At 24.2% G+C, this 16,059-nt stretch overlaps 1 protein-coding gene across 3 annotated transcripts; it reads right to left on the bottom strand.

Annotated features, from left to right (window-relative positions):
• Positions 1-2,421: 2,421 nt before the first annotated feature.
• LOC122511458 (amino acid transporter AVT1B) lies at positions 2,422-11,145 on the bottom strand. Of its 3 annotated transcripts, none has more exons than XM_043626679.1 (10): positions 10,991-11,145; positions 7,177-7,299; positions 6,127-6,406; positions 5,602-5,722; positions 5,388-5,500; positions 4,463-4,595; positions 4,197-4,331; positions 3,903-4,012; positions 3,605-3,811; positions 2,422-3,510 (listed from the first exon to the last, which is right to left on the bottom strand). In XM_043626679.1, the coding sequence occupies exons 3-10, from the start codon at positions 6,260-6,262 to the stop codon at positions 2,783-2,785; spliced, it is 1,683 nt and encodes a 560-aa protein (XP_043482614.1). In that variant the 5' UTR covers positions 6,263-6,406; positions 7,177-7,299; positions 10,991-11,145; the 3' UTR covers positions 2,422-2,782. The 3 variants fall into 3 exon arrangements, with proteins under 3 accessions (XP_043482614.1, XP_043482613.1, XP_043482615.1); XM_043626678.1 differs by lacking the exon at positions 10,991-11,145 and adding an exon at positions 9,013-9,539; XM_043626680.1 differs by lacking the exon at positions 10,991-11,145 and adding an exon at positions 7,457-7,595.
• Positions 11,146-16,059: the final 4,914 nt, after the last annotated feature.

Genomic DNA, 16,059 nt, shown 5'->3' with positions numbered 1-16,059 from the left:
TGTAATTAAATCTTTAAAAAAATAATAGAATTTTATTTTTATTTGATTGAAAAATAATTGAATTTTAAGAGGAATTTTTATCAAAAATTTTATTGTAATTGTATTGAAAATAATTAACTTTTTTGAAAACAATTTCAATTTAATTCCTTCAAAGAAATAAATCATTTTTCAAAAATTTCAATAATATTCTCAGCGGAAATTCAATAATTTTTAAAAATTTAGATGAAAATTGAATTATAAGAATTTAATTACTTTCAATACAATTACAATTACATTCCTGGAAAGAATTCAATTATTTTCAATCAAATTTACATAAAATTCAATTACTTTTAAAAATTTAATTGAATAATTAAAATAATTAAATTTCTTTGGAAAATTGTAATTTTTCAAAAGAATTCAAATATTCAATTAAATTTTTAAAAAATTTAATAAAATTCTTTGCAAGAATTCAATTGTCTTCAATCAAATTTACATAAATTTTAATTATTTTAAAAAATTTTATTGAGTAATTAAAATAATTGAATTCTTTTGAAAAATTGTAATTTTTCAAAAGAATTCAAATATTCAATTTAATTTTTAAAAATTTTAATAAAATTCTTCGCAAGAATTTAATTATTTTCAATCAAATTTACATAAAATTCAATTATTTCAATTAATCAATTAAATTTTTAAAAATAATTGAATTCTTGCGAAGAATTTTATTAAAATTTTTGCTTTAATTGAATATTTGAATTTTTTTGAAAAATTAATTTTCCAAAAGAATTGAAAAAAATAAATAAATTGAAATAATTAAATTCTTTTAAAAAATTGTAATTTTTCAAAAGAATTCAATTATTTTTAAAAATTTGATTGAATAATTCAAATATTCAATTAAAATTTTAACAATTTTAATAAAATTCTTCGCAAGAATTCAATTATTTTCAATGAAATTTACATAAAATTCAATTATTTTTAAAAATTTAATTGAATAATTAAAATAATTGAATTCTTTAAAATATTGTATAATTTTTCAAAAGAATTCAATTATTTTTAAAAAGTTTTATAAAAATTGCTTTTTAAAAATTAAATTATTTTCAATTAAATTTCAATTTAATTTCTCGAAAGAATTGAATATTATTGTCAAAAATTTCAATATAATTTTTCCATATATTAAATTATTACAAATTCAAATTTACCAAAGCCATGAAAATTATAATATTTATTTATATATTTATAATAATAATAATTTTATCGTTTCAAGTAGTAGAAGTAAATTATCAGTCAGACATATATTTATTATTTCTATTATGATATATTAATATAATTAATATAATATATATATATATATATATATATATATATATATTTCGTCTTATCAATTATTTTTATAAAAATAATTGATAATACGAATAGTTCAACAAACTTTTAAAATTTAGCTAAAATTCTTCTCTTGCAATTTCTATTTTTTAATTCTGTCTCTTCAATTTTTCCACTACAATTACAAGAATTTTGACAATATTTTTTCTTAATTAATTTTCTGCTTATCAGATCCCTAATTCTGTAGAATAAAAAAAACGATATTTTAATTAATTTCTAATAATTGGAAAATAATTGTGAATTTTTTTTTTTTTTGTAAACTTAACTTCCAGTGGATAATAATATTTGCCTGAGAGAATTTTTTCCCTGTAGTTGTTGATTAAAGTGCAAATTGACATCGTTTTCGACTAGGTTATTTAAATTTACTAAATTTGAATGAAATTCCTTTGTTTCTGTAGATAATAATTCAGCTAATTTCAAAGAAATAATATCTTCATTATTCATCTCTTCACTGTCAATAAATTCTTCAATTTCTGATTTTAAACTATAAATAAGTAAAATAGAAATATAATATTTACTGGCAAATATATTCTGGAAAAATTCAAAAAGTTCAAAAATTCAAAAATTAACCTATTTTCCATTTTTATTTATTTTCAATATTTTTGTCTTTTTTAATTTTGATTTTAATTAATTATATTTACACAAATTTGCAAAGTTTTACTCTTATATAAAATTTAACAGAATGTAAAACTGTAAAAAAATGTTAACCAAGTTTTTTTTTTTTATGAAAGAAAGAATGTCGTGTAAATTTTCAGATGTTTTATTCCTTCATTTTTTTCTGGTTTTGTATAATAAATATATAAAATACATTGTAATAAATAAACATTTAGCTTATTATTTATAAAAAAAAGTGTATAATATTTATAAATTCTGAATATATTAAATATTTAACGTAGAGAAAATGCAAAAAAAAAATGTAATTCATCAACAATATTATGTACATAAATTAATGTTAGTTATTATTATTACTATTATTATTATTATTATTTTTATTTTTATATTAAAATTAACCTGTATTATTAAAATCTCGATTAAAATTTAATTATTATATAAATAAAGTATGTTATTAAATAAAGATTATCAGTATATCGCAAATATCATTCATTAATGATAAATAAAAAAACTTTAACTTTAACTTCATTAAAGTTTTAATTAATTAAAAATATTTGAAACATTATCTAAACATAAAAAATGAATAAAAATAGTTAAGAATTAAATATATGAAGCACTCAGAAGAAAGGCATGTAGTACCTATACAAAAAATTTTTCTTCGGAGTGCGTCACGTATATTTTTCTAAATTGTAGTGTAAAAGATGTTATACACTTATTGCAAATTTCAGTCTTTTACGCATAAGTAACAAAATTTAAATATGCAAATAAAATTTCAGAAGAAAAACCAAAAAAATTTGTCGATAAAATATAAAAATTAAGTTTGCGAAATGTTTAGAGAAGAAAATGCAGCAGTGACATTAAATATACAAGGCGGTGTAAAAGTGACGAATCTAATGGTATTCTTCACATTAATATAAGTCGATGAGATTGTTATTAAAATACCTAGTAAAACGACAAAATAACCAAAAAAATCGAACAACGTCTGCAAATTCCAATAACTTCTCAAACCACCGGGCGCTTCAACTGAAATTACTCTTCTACGTCGTTGATTAATTCTACTGGCTTCAATTAACATTGGACGATCATTACTTGATCTTTGTCGTGTTAATTGTAAATCATTTTTGGCAAAGCCCTCCTTCGCTGAACTATCATCCTCATCATCGTCGTCATCAATCTCAGTCAATTCCGTTGAATTTTGATCTTTATCGTAATAAATATAGGCGTAACGATATGGATTTGTATTGCCATCGGGAAAACCATAGTAAATCGATTGTGAATGTGCTTTTGGTTCGAATAAAATTTCCTGATTTGATTCTCGACGATAGGTGGAGAATACTTCGGGCGTTGATGGTCTTCCCTCGGCACGTTCTTTTAAGGCTCGAGCACGAATGTACATTATTGGTGGTAGGACAAATACCAGTGGTCCAGTTAAGGTACCACCAATTAGGGACATGACAATGTCAAAACGAGGTACTGATTCGCCGACAGCAACGCCGAGAAACACTATTGCTGAACGCAGTGCGCAGCGTTTCCAACCGAAAGCTGAAATTTAAATTCACGTCCAGTTGTATAAAGAAAAGTCGAAAAAAGTATTTTTTGAAAATGTATCGTTTACAATTCGTTAAAAATGTATTACATCTTTGAATTCGCCAACGATCCTCTAGGTGTTGGAACAGAGCGGAATGTCCCAATGCACTCGAGAGGCATAATTGAACAGCAGTAATTAAAATTGCCGCTCTTATGGCATAACTCGGCGAAATTGATTGAAGAACATTTGCCGTTGTACCGCCACCGTATTTCCAAACAGCCAAACCGGCAGTGATACCAAACAAACTACCGCTAACTGAAAATAATTAATCCATTTGTTTAAATTAATACAATTATTAATACAACTTCTTAAGAAAATTTAGAAAGAACTAAAGAAGTTCATTAACCTAAAAAGGAGTACATGACAGCCTTGTTGATACTCTGCGGTTGTCTCATATCCACCTGAATGGTCATCAATGTTGGATGCACATCGAATTGAAAGGCCAACATTCCATACCTGGGAAACAAATAATTACTATACTATTTATTAAAGGAATATTTAAATTTTTACAATTTGTTCGTTTCATCTAATATAGTTTACATCATCAAACTCCTTCTTCGAATAAAAAATTGATTAAATTAAACCAAATGTTTATCTAAATGCTCATTGGAATTATTCTAAATTTACTTCTATACATCACCCTGAAATAAATTTATCCCAGGCTGGCGACGTCGGTACCGAAGGAACGGATAGTGAACTATCGTCTTCAATAATGCACCACCAAACAATAGCAGCCGTTAAACTCACAGATAATGCTGAAATACTTGCCAACCATCTGTAAAGTAAAAAAATTTGTTTTTAAACTGGTTTTTAAACTTGTTTTTAAACAACCGTGTTTTTTCTTTCTAAAAAAAGTCTTCAAAAGTTAAGAAAAATCTTGCACACAAAAGAAAAGTAAATTCTTACTTCATATCACGAGGACTTCCAAGCCACATTATTGGACATAAGAAAAATCCGACAACCAACAACCAATAGCAAAATGATAGGTCAAATTCACTATTTGATACCTTCAGGCCAAAGAGTTGAAGACTTTGTGATGCTGAAACAAATAGGTACATATTGAATATTATACTGTATGTTCGAAAAGAAATGTATTGTAGGTAATTGGATTAATCAAATTGAATCATAGTGTTTTTAAAGAGAATCAAATTGATACCGATTTACTGCAAACTGATATCAAATTGCAATGAGCTAATAGCAAAAAGCAACAAGTTGATGCCAAATTGGATCAAATTGATAGTAAATTTCATTGAGTTGATATCAAGTTGCATCAAATTGATACCAAATTGGATTAAATTGAAATCAAATCAAAAAGAAATCTAATTTAATCTAAATTTTTATTAAAGTGGATCAAATTGATACAAAAAGATATCTAATTGTTATACCAAATTGGATCAAACTGATGCAGATTTTCTACAAATTGATACCAAGTTGCAGTTAATTGGTACCAAATTTCAATAAGTTGATAACAATTTGGACTAAATTGCACCTGGTTGGTACCAAATTTCAACAATTTGTACTAAAATGGATCAAATCAATACCGAATTGAATCAAATTGATACTAAACTGCATTCAGTTGATACAAACTTGCAAAGAGTCAAACCCAGATTGGATCAAATTGCTACCAAGTTGGACCAAATTGATGACAAATCTGATCAAATTGATACCAAATTGCAAAGAGTTAAAACCAAATTGGATGAAAATGTCAAATCGTTTCAAATTGTTACCAAAAATTCAACCATATAAATTTATTACCAAAAAAAATTTGATACCAAAACAGTGAATTATTAAAGAATGTAAATCGAAATAGTTGAAAAAAATTTAATCTTACCCACTAATATATTTGGTATTCCGCAACCAAAAATTGTAAGATCCAAAAGAAGTGTAACTAAGCTTCGAGCTCTTGGTCCCAATGTTAATTCTGTTACAGCTGCCAGTGGATAACTGTAAATATTTTTTCAATTAAAAAATTGGCTTTTTTTAAAAACTATTATAAAATAATTAAAAAATGAGAACTAAAAGAGACGAAAATATTAAATGCTTACCGATTTTTGCGCGAAATATGAGGATCCAAAGCTGTTGCAATAATCCATGATTTCCCAAGTAAAGACGCTGTGTAAATTTGAAGACCAAATACCACCAATACAAGAGGGATACCATAAAAACCTATAATTGTAATATTAATAAATAATCAATAGTGAATAGTAACTAATAAATAATGAATGCATAGTGTATAAAATAAATTAAAATAAATATTACCTTGAATCAAATGGTGATTTAAATCAAGTAAATTGTTTTTGAACCCAAAATTGGACCCAAAATTTTAGTATTTGAAGCAACATTTAATTGATTTGAATAAAAATTATTTGATTCAAAGAAAATGTATTTTTACACACATCAAAAATATTTTTCATATCATTATAATTTATACCAAAGTAAATCGTCTTATGATGGATTTGTATATTTAATTATATCCATCTGTATCTGATTAACATACTAATGATGAAATTCTAATAATTAAAAAAAAAGGAGAATGGGTGATAATAATTTGTAATATTTGTATAACTAACCACATTGAACGATTGCTCTTGGCAGGGCAATAATGGGAAACACTCCAAAAATATCAATTATACAGATTGTGGCAAAAAACACTGACAGTCCCGAATTGATGTCACGAAATAATAATGGAATTCTCTCACGATTCATGATCCCTTTTTGAACGACGTCTTTCTTCAAAGTTCCACTACAAGTGCATGCAAAAGCAACACATACCGGTTGTGTGTCTCTTTTTTTCTCTCTGATATTCGTGCTTGTAACATGAAACTATTAAACACAGTCGGATAATGTAACCTGTGGGAGAGAATGAAGACCTATAAAGTCACTTTACTTTCTTGACTGTGAAGAATAAGTAAGACAAGAAATATCTATCAATATTTCATGTTCGAATAATGCAATATTTTCTTGAGGAGAAATTTTTATTTTTGGATATTTTTATGATATTTAAGAGAGAATTGTTTTGTATTATTTCTTTATTGTTTGTATTTATTATTGACATCATGTTTTTCAAAATAAGTGGCTTCTGCACAAAATGAGCTGCAAGTCAGTAAAAATTACTTAGGAGCCATTATAAGAGTATCGTTTAATTTTGTCAGGTGTCAAAAGTCATTAAAAAATCACTCGAGAGTCAAAATTCATTATTGAAAATCACTCGAGAGTCAAAATTCATCAATGAAAATCACTCGAGAGTCAAAATTCATCAATGAAAATCACTAAAACCTACCAGAGTAATTTTAAGCAATTTTTAAATTTTAATTCTTAAAAAGTAGACTATTTTTAATCTTTGTTAAGAATTTCTGGTAATTTGGTAATTTTCTCTAGAATAGCGAAAGTCTTAACTGAAACAACTAAAAATTTCGCTAATATAATAAAATTTGTATAGTTGTTCAAGATAAAATATTTTTTGCATTTAGTAGTATTCTGATAATGTTTTTGCAGTACTCAGCTAATATTATTGTAGTACTGAGGTGCAGTCGATGAATATTACTGTAGGTAATTTGATTAACATTAAAATTACTCTAATGTACAGGTGATCTTATCTTAATATCCAAATAAATACTCACATCTGATATTTGACGTCAAGGAATTATGTCAACAACATCTTGTATTAATTTGATAAGAACTCCTCTGTAAATAGTCATACTTTTGGAAATACTAATTCTTTCCGGACTATCATTTATACCTAGCTGTTAAAATACAAAAACAGATTTGAATCAAATAAAAACGAAATGCTCCTTAAAATTATTTATTAATTCTTAATTATTAGCATAATAATTATTATAATTATTTAAATATTAATAGAAACACTCTCTAAATTAGAATCACTATTTCACTGATAATCACCTGAAATGTTGCTAGGTTGTGGCTAAATAACATTCTGAAGGATAGAAAATTTTATTGTAACTTTTAAGCGCTTTTAAATATTAGTAACCACAGCCGAACACTAGCAGAAGATCATAATTGTCATAAAAAGACGTTTGAATTAAATTCTTTTCAATTTTATTATTTTTTATGGATTGTTCACAACCTAAATTGTTGCTAGGATGTGGCTGAAAAAGATCCAGAAGGATAAAAAATTGTATTGTAACCTTTAAGCGCTTTTAAATATTAGTAACCACAGCCGAACACTAGCAGAAGATCATAATTGTCATAAAAAGACGTTTGAATTAAATTCTTTTAAATTTTATTATTTTTTATGGATTGTTAACAACCTAAATTGTTGCTAGGATGTGGCTGAACAACATCCAGAAGAATAAAAAATTTTATTGTAACTTTTAAGCGCTTTGAAGTAGTAGCAGCCACAGCCGAACATTATTAGGAAATCATAATTGTCATAAATAGGCGGTTAAATTAATTTCTTTCAATTATATTATTTTTTATGGACTGTTAACAACCAAGATTGTTCCTGGGATGTTGCTGAACAACATTCTGAAGGATAGAATATTTTATTGTAACTTTTATGTAATAGCAGGTCCATCCGGACGTTATCAGACAATCAAAATTTGGGAATAGGGAAGTTTAAATTTATTTGATCTAATTCCAATAATTCTTAGGAGTCGCAAATCATCTGAATTGTTGCAGGGTTGTTGCTGAACAACATCCTGAAGGATAGAAAATTTTATTGTAACTTTTAAGTAATAGCAGCTCCACCCGTACTCTGTCAGACAATCAAAATTTGAGAGAATAGAGGTTTAAATTTAATTTCTGTATTTCTATAATAATTTTTAATGACTTTTTCTTATTTTTAATTTATAAAAATCTTAAATTTCTCAGTTTTATGATTAATGCAAAGTGCTTTAGAAAATGAAGAAACAAAATCATACACAAAAGCTAACTTCAAATTGCGGACAGAATAAATGAAATAATACGAAGATTAATATAGTTAATAATAATTAATAAAACTGAAAATCAGTCAAATTTCACTGATTTATATCCAGAAAAAATATATATTTCACTCAGAGCCCACTAAACTTTTTATTTGTTTCAAATATTGGTTCAAATACCATTTAATTGATTATTTAAATAAAAATTATTTTATTCAAGTAAATATTTATTTGATAAAAGATAAGTAATTGGTAATTTGAATCAAATCAATTTTTTTCAGTGTACGAAAGGGGTCGAAAATAAAGAAATAAATATTTGGTTTGAATAACTATTTTTCCCTGGGTCCAGTTTTAGAGAGTATTAATTTTTAATATATAAATAAATAAACTATCAATTTAGTATTAATAATTAATTAATTAATTAATAACTGAATAATATTAAAAATATTATCTATTAATATTTAATCGCTAATATTAAGAATATTATTAATATTTAATCACTAATATTAAAAATATTATCAATATTTAATCAATTTAATAATATAATATTATTATAGACAAAAATCAATGACTTACTATTTTATCAGGTAAAAATTGCCAAAATTCAAGATATGTTATTTTTGATTCAAAATTATAAATTTTTGTCATTTTTGCCTTTTGTACAAATTTTTCTCTTCTCGATAAAGTTCTAGAGAGGAACGTGGGTTTTACAATACTGAGGCCATGTTAAAACCATGTGCCCAGCAGCCATGACCCGAGTTCAATAAAGGTAGACTCATTGTGTAGTGGTAGAGAATAAAAAAAGGTTCGACCATTCAGTTTCTCATTTACGTTCAAACTCGCGCTGCTTCGGACATTTTACTCCTCAATATAATAAGGCACTTTATTTTGGGTGGGGGAAATTCAATATGGCCGCCACTTCTGCGCAGCTGTACGCCTACCGTTCTAATTTTATATTTTCCACCAAAGATTCATTGGTCTCTATAGTAATTATTTTATAGATATTAATAAAAAATAGATTTTTCAAAATTATAATGTTAGGTTTGCGCCAAGAAATTGATTTTCTTTGAAAGATATTGAAATTTTGGTTCGAGAATAAGTCACGTGGTTCAGAATGAACTTTATGTGGGGAACCTAAACACTCCCAAGGATTTAAGAAGCGTGTCTGTCCTCTGGCGAAAGTAGAGTGTATTTCATCGCCATCCTGTTATTATCAACAGTTGGTAATTTTTTAATATTTAAAAAAAAACTAATTTAGTTTTTATCAATACGAATCTTTACTCTATTAAACATAATTTTTAATTAAAATATTCAAAAGTATTTTTCTTTTACAATTAAAATTGTAAATTTCGATCCAAACCTATTTTACAATATTAGTTTAGTACAAAAGTCAATTAAAAATTTAATTTGAATTAAAATATAGGATTTGATTTTCAAAGTTAGGATTTGAGTTGAACTAAAATTAAATTTTTAGTTTTTAAACTAAATTTTAATGATAAATTTTATAATTTATATTTTAGTTAAATTTGAACTGAAATTTAGTCAAACTGAAAATAAATTTAAAATAAATTTGAATTTAGTCAAAGGTAAATTAACTTAAATTTTTATTTTATTTTTACAAAAGCAAAATCGATAAAAATGAAAATTTTCTTTAAAATATCTTCAAAATTGACAACGCCCTTAATAAACAAAGAATCGTATTGAAAATACTAGAATTTTATGAGGTCTCTTCGAAAAGAAACCCCCAAGGGAACGTGCTTCGGAGGCGAATAATAATCAATGGTAGTTGACTTGGCACAAGGAACAAAGGAAATGGAACTAGTATGGTTGCACTTTGCCCTGCTCAGCTGTTAAAACTGCGTATCTGGTGAGTCAAGAGGTTATTTTAATGTTTTTATTTTTGTTTTTTTTTCACGATACATATCCAAAGATAATTTAATACCATTCATTTTTGTCTTTAAATCAATTTTACAATTTTTCTTGTCGTTTTCTTCAAATAATCATTTTTTTCTTTTGAAATTTTTAATTTAGATTTTTGACATCTCAATGTTTTCTCTGTGTGGTATATATACGTATTGAATTTGACGTTTGGTGGATATTTTTTCCCTTTCTTTTTTCTTCGCGATATTATAACCAATCGGAGTCGTGGAATTGAATTTTAGAAAAATTATTTTATTAATACCTTTAGCATAAAAAATAATTTTTTTTCTATACAAGAAGCGAATTTAGTAAAATTTTAAAATATTTTTTGAAATAATATTTCTTTGAGAATATTTTTTTTGTCTTGACAATTTTTTTTTTATATTTTATATGAATAATTGAATTTATATTTTATATAAATAATTGTATTTATATAAATTTTGTTTCTATTGAAATATTCATTTCTTTAAATATTCTATGAAAAATTCAATAGTATTTGAAATATTTTACTTTTGAAAATAAAGAATAGAAAATTTTGGATTATCTAAAAGTGAATTCTTGGCATATTTTTATAGATTTTTTTTTTTTTTTTTGAACTTTAAGAATTGGAAAATAATGTTTTTTTAATACTAACCTTTAGAGTTGGATTTTTCTCGACAAAGGAATGTGTGAAGTGTCTCTTTATAAAAGTGCATAAAGTAGAAATGACACACTGCTTCAATATAGCTTTGCATTGTTGGGGAAGTAATCAAACAATAAAAGAGGAAAAGAGAGAAGGAAAGAGAGGGAGGAAAAAATAAAAATAAATCAACAAAGTGATGAAGAGAGTATAAAAAGAGATGTTGCAATTATAAATTTTGTAAATAGCATTTTTTAAAACTCAAACATACCAATTTTGTTCAACAATAAAAATTATTAAAAAATATACTGAAAATAATATAAAATGTCAAGAAAATTATCAATCCTCCAAGTCAAAATTATTTTACTTGGAGGATGGATAATTTTCTTGACATTTTATATTATCTTTTACCGAGTGATAAACTCTACAATTATTAAGTCAAAATAATAGTAAATAATAATAATATTAACAATAATGTAGAAAATAATAAAAACATAGTTAATAAATTAAATAGAAAAGTGAGAAACTATACCGAACTGCGGAGACTAAGAGAAGCGGCCCCCCACCATGCTCACATCTCTCCCACTCCCCTTAAAGTGGTGGGGGGACGCTTCTCCTTGCCCAGTACTCACTCAAATTTCATATACGGTCATTATTATTTAATTCATATTGTAAAAAAAAATAATTTCAAATTATATTCTTAAAAAATTGTCATCTAACTTTACCAGAATTGCAAATATTTATACAATTAACTAAATTTAAAAATTCTCATTTGAACAAGCGAACTAATTAAAATTAGTAAACTAACATAAATTTAAATTGATATATTTAAACTGGTAAACAATTTTTTTACAGATAGTAATTTTTATATGCATAATACATAGTAATTTTTGTATTAATTTTTTCTACTCCAACTTGAGTAAAAAATTGAAAACTACAAAATAAATAGTAAAGTTTTATTAAAAATTACTAGAAATTTTGTTTACTCAATTTAATTTAATTTCAATATTAGTGCAGGTTTGCTGTAATTAAAAAATTAAGAGCAGTATAAAAATACAAAACTGCATGTAAACATACTCTATTTTACGAAGTTTAAATTCAACTGATTTATTTTAAGTAAAATAATTTTTAAAATACAAAAAAAAAATATTTATTAACATAGAAAAATAGTTGCAGTCCTTGAATATTATGACTTTTTCGACTATTTTCAAAAAATGCGACATTTTTTAACTTATTTTTAAAAATTGAGACTTTTCCGATTTTTCTTCCAAGTTTGGACATAAAAACCAAATTTTTTGTATAAAATGCAATTTATTTCGATTTTTATAGTGCAAAAAGTATAACTATAGACAAATCTTTCAAAAATTATTTTTCAATGATTTTTCTAATTAAATTTTTGAAATATACAATTAAAAATTTTTCAATAATTGAAATTTTGTAAAATTTAACTGAAAATAATTGATTTTTTTCAAGTATTTTATTACAATTTTTAAAAATCAATAATTGCAAATTTTGAAAATAATTTTTTTTTTAAATTCAACAAAAAATTAGTTTCTTTTATATTGAACAAAAATTCTTTAAAAAAATTTAATTATTTTCGTAAAATTACATTGCAATATTTTCAAAAAAACTGAGCCTTATAATTGTTTCATTATAATTTGTTCAAATCCATTTCTATTAGATTTATTTCTGTTCCAAAATAATTATCTTCGAACAAAATAAATTAAAATTTTTTAAAATTTACTTTCTTCTATAATTCAATTATTTTAAAAAATAATAAAATTCTTCCCAGAAATTCAATTATTTTTTAAAAATTGTAATAAAATTCGTTGCAAGAATTCAATTATTTTCTTAAATAATAAAATTCATTGCAAAATTTCAATTATTTTTATTAATAAAATTCTTCGCAGAAATTCAATTATATTCAAAAGTGTAAATAAAATTCATAACAAAATTTAAATTATTTTAAAAGATTTTCAAAAAGAATTTAGTTACTTAAAGAAAATTATAATAAAATTCTCCAAACGAACATTCAATTAATTTTCATAAATAGTAAAAATTTCAAAGAAATTCAAATATTTATAAAATTTTTCTAAATTTCTTGGCAATAATTCAATTATTTCGTTAATAATATATTTATTACAGGAATTCAATTATTTTCAAAAATAATAAAATATTCTTCGGAGAAATTCAAATATGTTTAAAAATTTTTTGAAAATTCTTGGCAAATTTTCAATTATTCTCAAAAATGTTCCAAAAGATTTCAATTATTTAAAAAAAATTTTCTCCAAAATTTTAAAAAGTCCAAAAAAGTAAATCTTAAACAATTTACTTTTTTAGATTTAGTATTATTTTGGAGAAATCATATTCATTTTTAAAATTAAAGTTCTTCATAAAAATTTGATTATTTCTTTTTATATTTTTCAAAAATTCAATTATTGTTAAATGACTTTACCAAATTTCAATTATTTGGGAATTTTTCAATTTTATAAATTAAAAACCTATAAACTTTCAAAAAATGTTTAAAAATATATTTAAAAAATTAATTTTAAGAATTTCTTTAGTATAATTTTTTAAAAATCAGTTACTTTAAACATTTTTGGTTAAACATTTGCAGTAATTCACCTTTGGAATTTTTAAAAAAAGAACCATAAACAATTACAGTTACAATTGTTATAGAAAATTTAATTTTTGTATTTAAATAATAGGAAGAAAAATTAAAAACAATTGATTTGGAAATGAAGTTTCGTTAAAAATTGAAGAAAATAATTTTATTTTGGAAGGGTTATAATTGTAATTTTAGAAAATTTATAAATTTCAGATGGTTTTAATTTGAAATTTTTCTAATTGTATTTCCCATATAGAAAAACAAATATTAATTATTTAAATATTTATTTAACAAAATTATTTAAGTTTTAAAAATTGAATTTAGAAATCAGTGAAAGGAGAAAATCATGAGAATACTCTTTTAAGTCGATCCGAGGCCTGTAGTCGAAATAAAAAATTTTTGAAATTAGACAAAGTTTAAAACTAAAAAAAATTATTAAAATAAAATATTTTGTATCGATCATATCATTTTTCATATATATACACTTGCATAATTTTCTTCTTTTCTAAATTCACCTCTCACGACAGAGGGTTAAAAAGTTTTAGGGATCTCCCTTTTTAGACACTAATGTATTATACGTTTATAAGGAAAGTTTCGACAAAACAGCCTCTCTGTGAGTGGAACGATAAATCGAATGCTTAGAACTTTCTCGAAAATCGTTAACATCATTTATTCAAATTTGAATAGAAAATCTAAAGAGCAGCTTCAAAAGAAAAAAAATGAAAAAAATACTAGAAAAAAGTTGAAAAATATATGCCTTTAAGTGTTTCAACGCGAGGTTACACGGATATATGCGCCGGATAACATCGATTTCGCGCCACAGTAGAACGAAAAGAGAGTAGTGGGAAAGTAGTGAGGGTGGAAGGGAGGGGGTGAGTTTAAAAACGGGTGTGGAAAATGGAAGAAATAGGTAAATAGTCTTGTGTACCTTTAGAAAAGTAGTACTCTAATCAAGTATCCAATTCTTTCGTTAAATATATCTGCGCGGAAAAATAAATATTTTCCACTCTCAGAAAATCGGGAATTTTTTCCAATTTTGCGATTATTGCTTTTTTTATTTTTTTTTATTATTATTAGCCTAAATAAAATCTGTATTTTTGTTCAATTAGGGGAACATAGTCTAGGTCGGCCACCTTTTTGACTTTTGTTTATAACTTTTTTTTAAAAATGAATTTGGACAATTGAAGTATATGGTTGGAAAGTCCTGTTTAATAGGAACATTTTTTCTGTACAAAGTAAATTGACAGGTTTAAAAATGAAAAAGTTATAAAGATTTAAAAAAAAAAAAATTTGTAGTCCAGGTTAGCCATTACAGTCAAGGTCGGCCATGTTTAAAATTCAAAGGGCATTAATCGTTAAAAAATAAAATAACATGTTTGGAGTTACGGAAAATTGATTCTTTATTGTTTACAGTTTGTAACTTAATGAAATAACAAAATAATAACAATAAACAATATAAAAAAATAAATATAAATAAAAAAAAGTTTTGCACTAAAATATTAATAAAATTAAATAAAAATATTAATAAGATGATCAATTATATTATGAGTTATACAGAATTGCAGTTTTTGCAAATGAAGTAGCTCGTCCTCAACTTTGCGCATTTTAAACACATAGTGGCCGACCTTGACAGTAAGTAACATTACCGAATTGTTGTAAACAAAAAGAAATACGTTTCGGGATTCGATTTTTTACTTTGTTTTCCTTTCAACCATGAGTCCCACAAATTTTCTGCATACTTGCCTTGACGATTCAATTTGTTTTTTATCTTTTATTAATGGTTTTTCACATTATGCACAAAACTTTTTTTGAGCTTTTTTTGTACCGACGTCACAGAAAACACAATTTTCGATTTTCCGAAAATGTAATTGAACAAAAAGTTAGGTTTCACTAAGACAAGCTTCGACAAAAATGCGCGTAGGTGGCGCTAGTGAACTTGACAAAAAAACGCGAGTGGCCTACCTAGACAGTAGGCCAACCTTGACTACATTCCCCTACTATTTTATTGTTAATAAATATATTTATTTTAATTATTAACTTTAATTATTAATTTTAATTATTAATTTTAATTATTAATTTTAATTATTAATTTTAATTCTTAATTTTAATTCTTAATTTTAATTCTTAATTTTAATTCCTAATTTTAATTCTTAATTTTAATTCTTAATTTTAATTCTTAATTTTAATTCTTAATTTTAACTATTAATTTTAACTATCAATTTCAACTAATAATTTTAATTAATATTTTAATTATATTAATAGCTGGAAAATCAAACCATCTAAATATTAATATTTTAATTAATAATTTACAGATCTTTGTTCCTTCATTCAATAAATCACGTGTTTAACATTTCATCAATATAATATATAATTATACGAACTGAAAATTTTCATCGCATTTATAAATATACGTTTGCTATCATATCGTAATAATTATTTCTGAAAAATGGTTATATTTTATTTAGACAATATTATT

Source organism: Leptopilina heterotoma, unplaced genomic scaffold, assembly GCF_015476425.1.
Source record: "Leptopilina heterotoma isolate Lh14 unplaced genomic scaffold, ASM1547642v1 Lhet_83, whole genome shotgun sequence".
Classification (NCBI taxonomy): Eukaryota; Metazoa; Arthropoda; class Insecta; order Hymenoptera; family Figitidae; genus Leptopilina; species Leptopilina heterotoma.
Note: the sequence above shows the minus strand (reverse complement) of the source record. Positions and strands in the feature narration are given on the sequence as shown.

Coding starts and splice junctions, on each gene's coding strand:
- LOC122511458 (XM_043626679.1), bottom strand. CDS start 6,262: ATGAATCGTGAGAGAATTCCATTATTATTTCGTGACATCAATTCGGGA. Junction 4,332..4,462: donor GGAAGTCCTCGTGATATGAA/GTAAGAATTTAC, acceptor TTTACTTTACAG/ATGGTTGGCAAGTATTTCAG. Junction 3,812..3,902: donor TGTCATGTACTCCTTTTTAG/GTTAATGAACTT, acceptor AATTATTTTCAG/TTAGCGGTAGTTTGTTTGGT.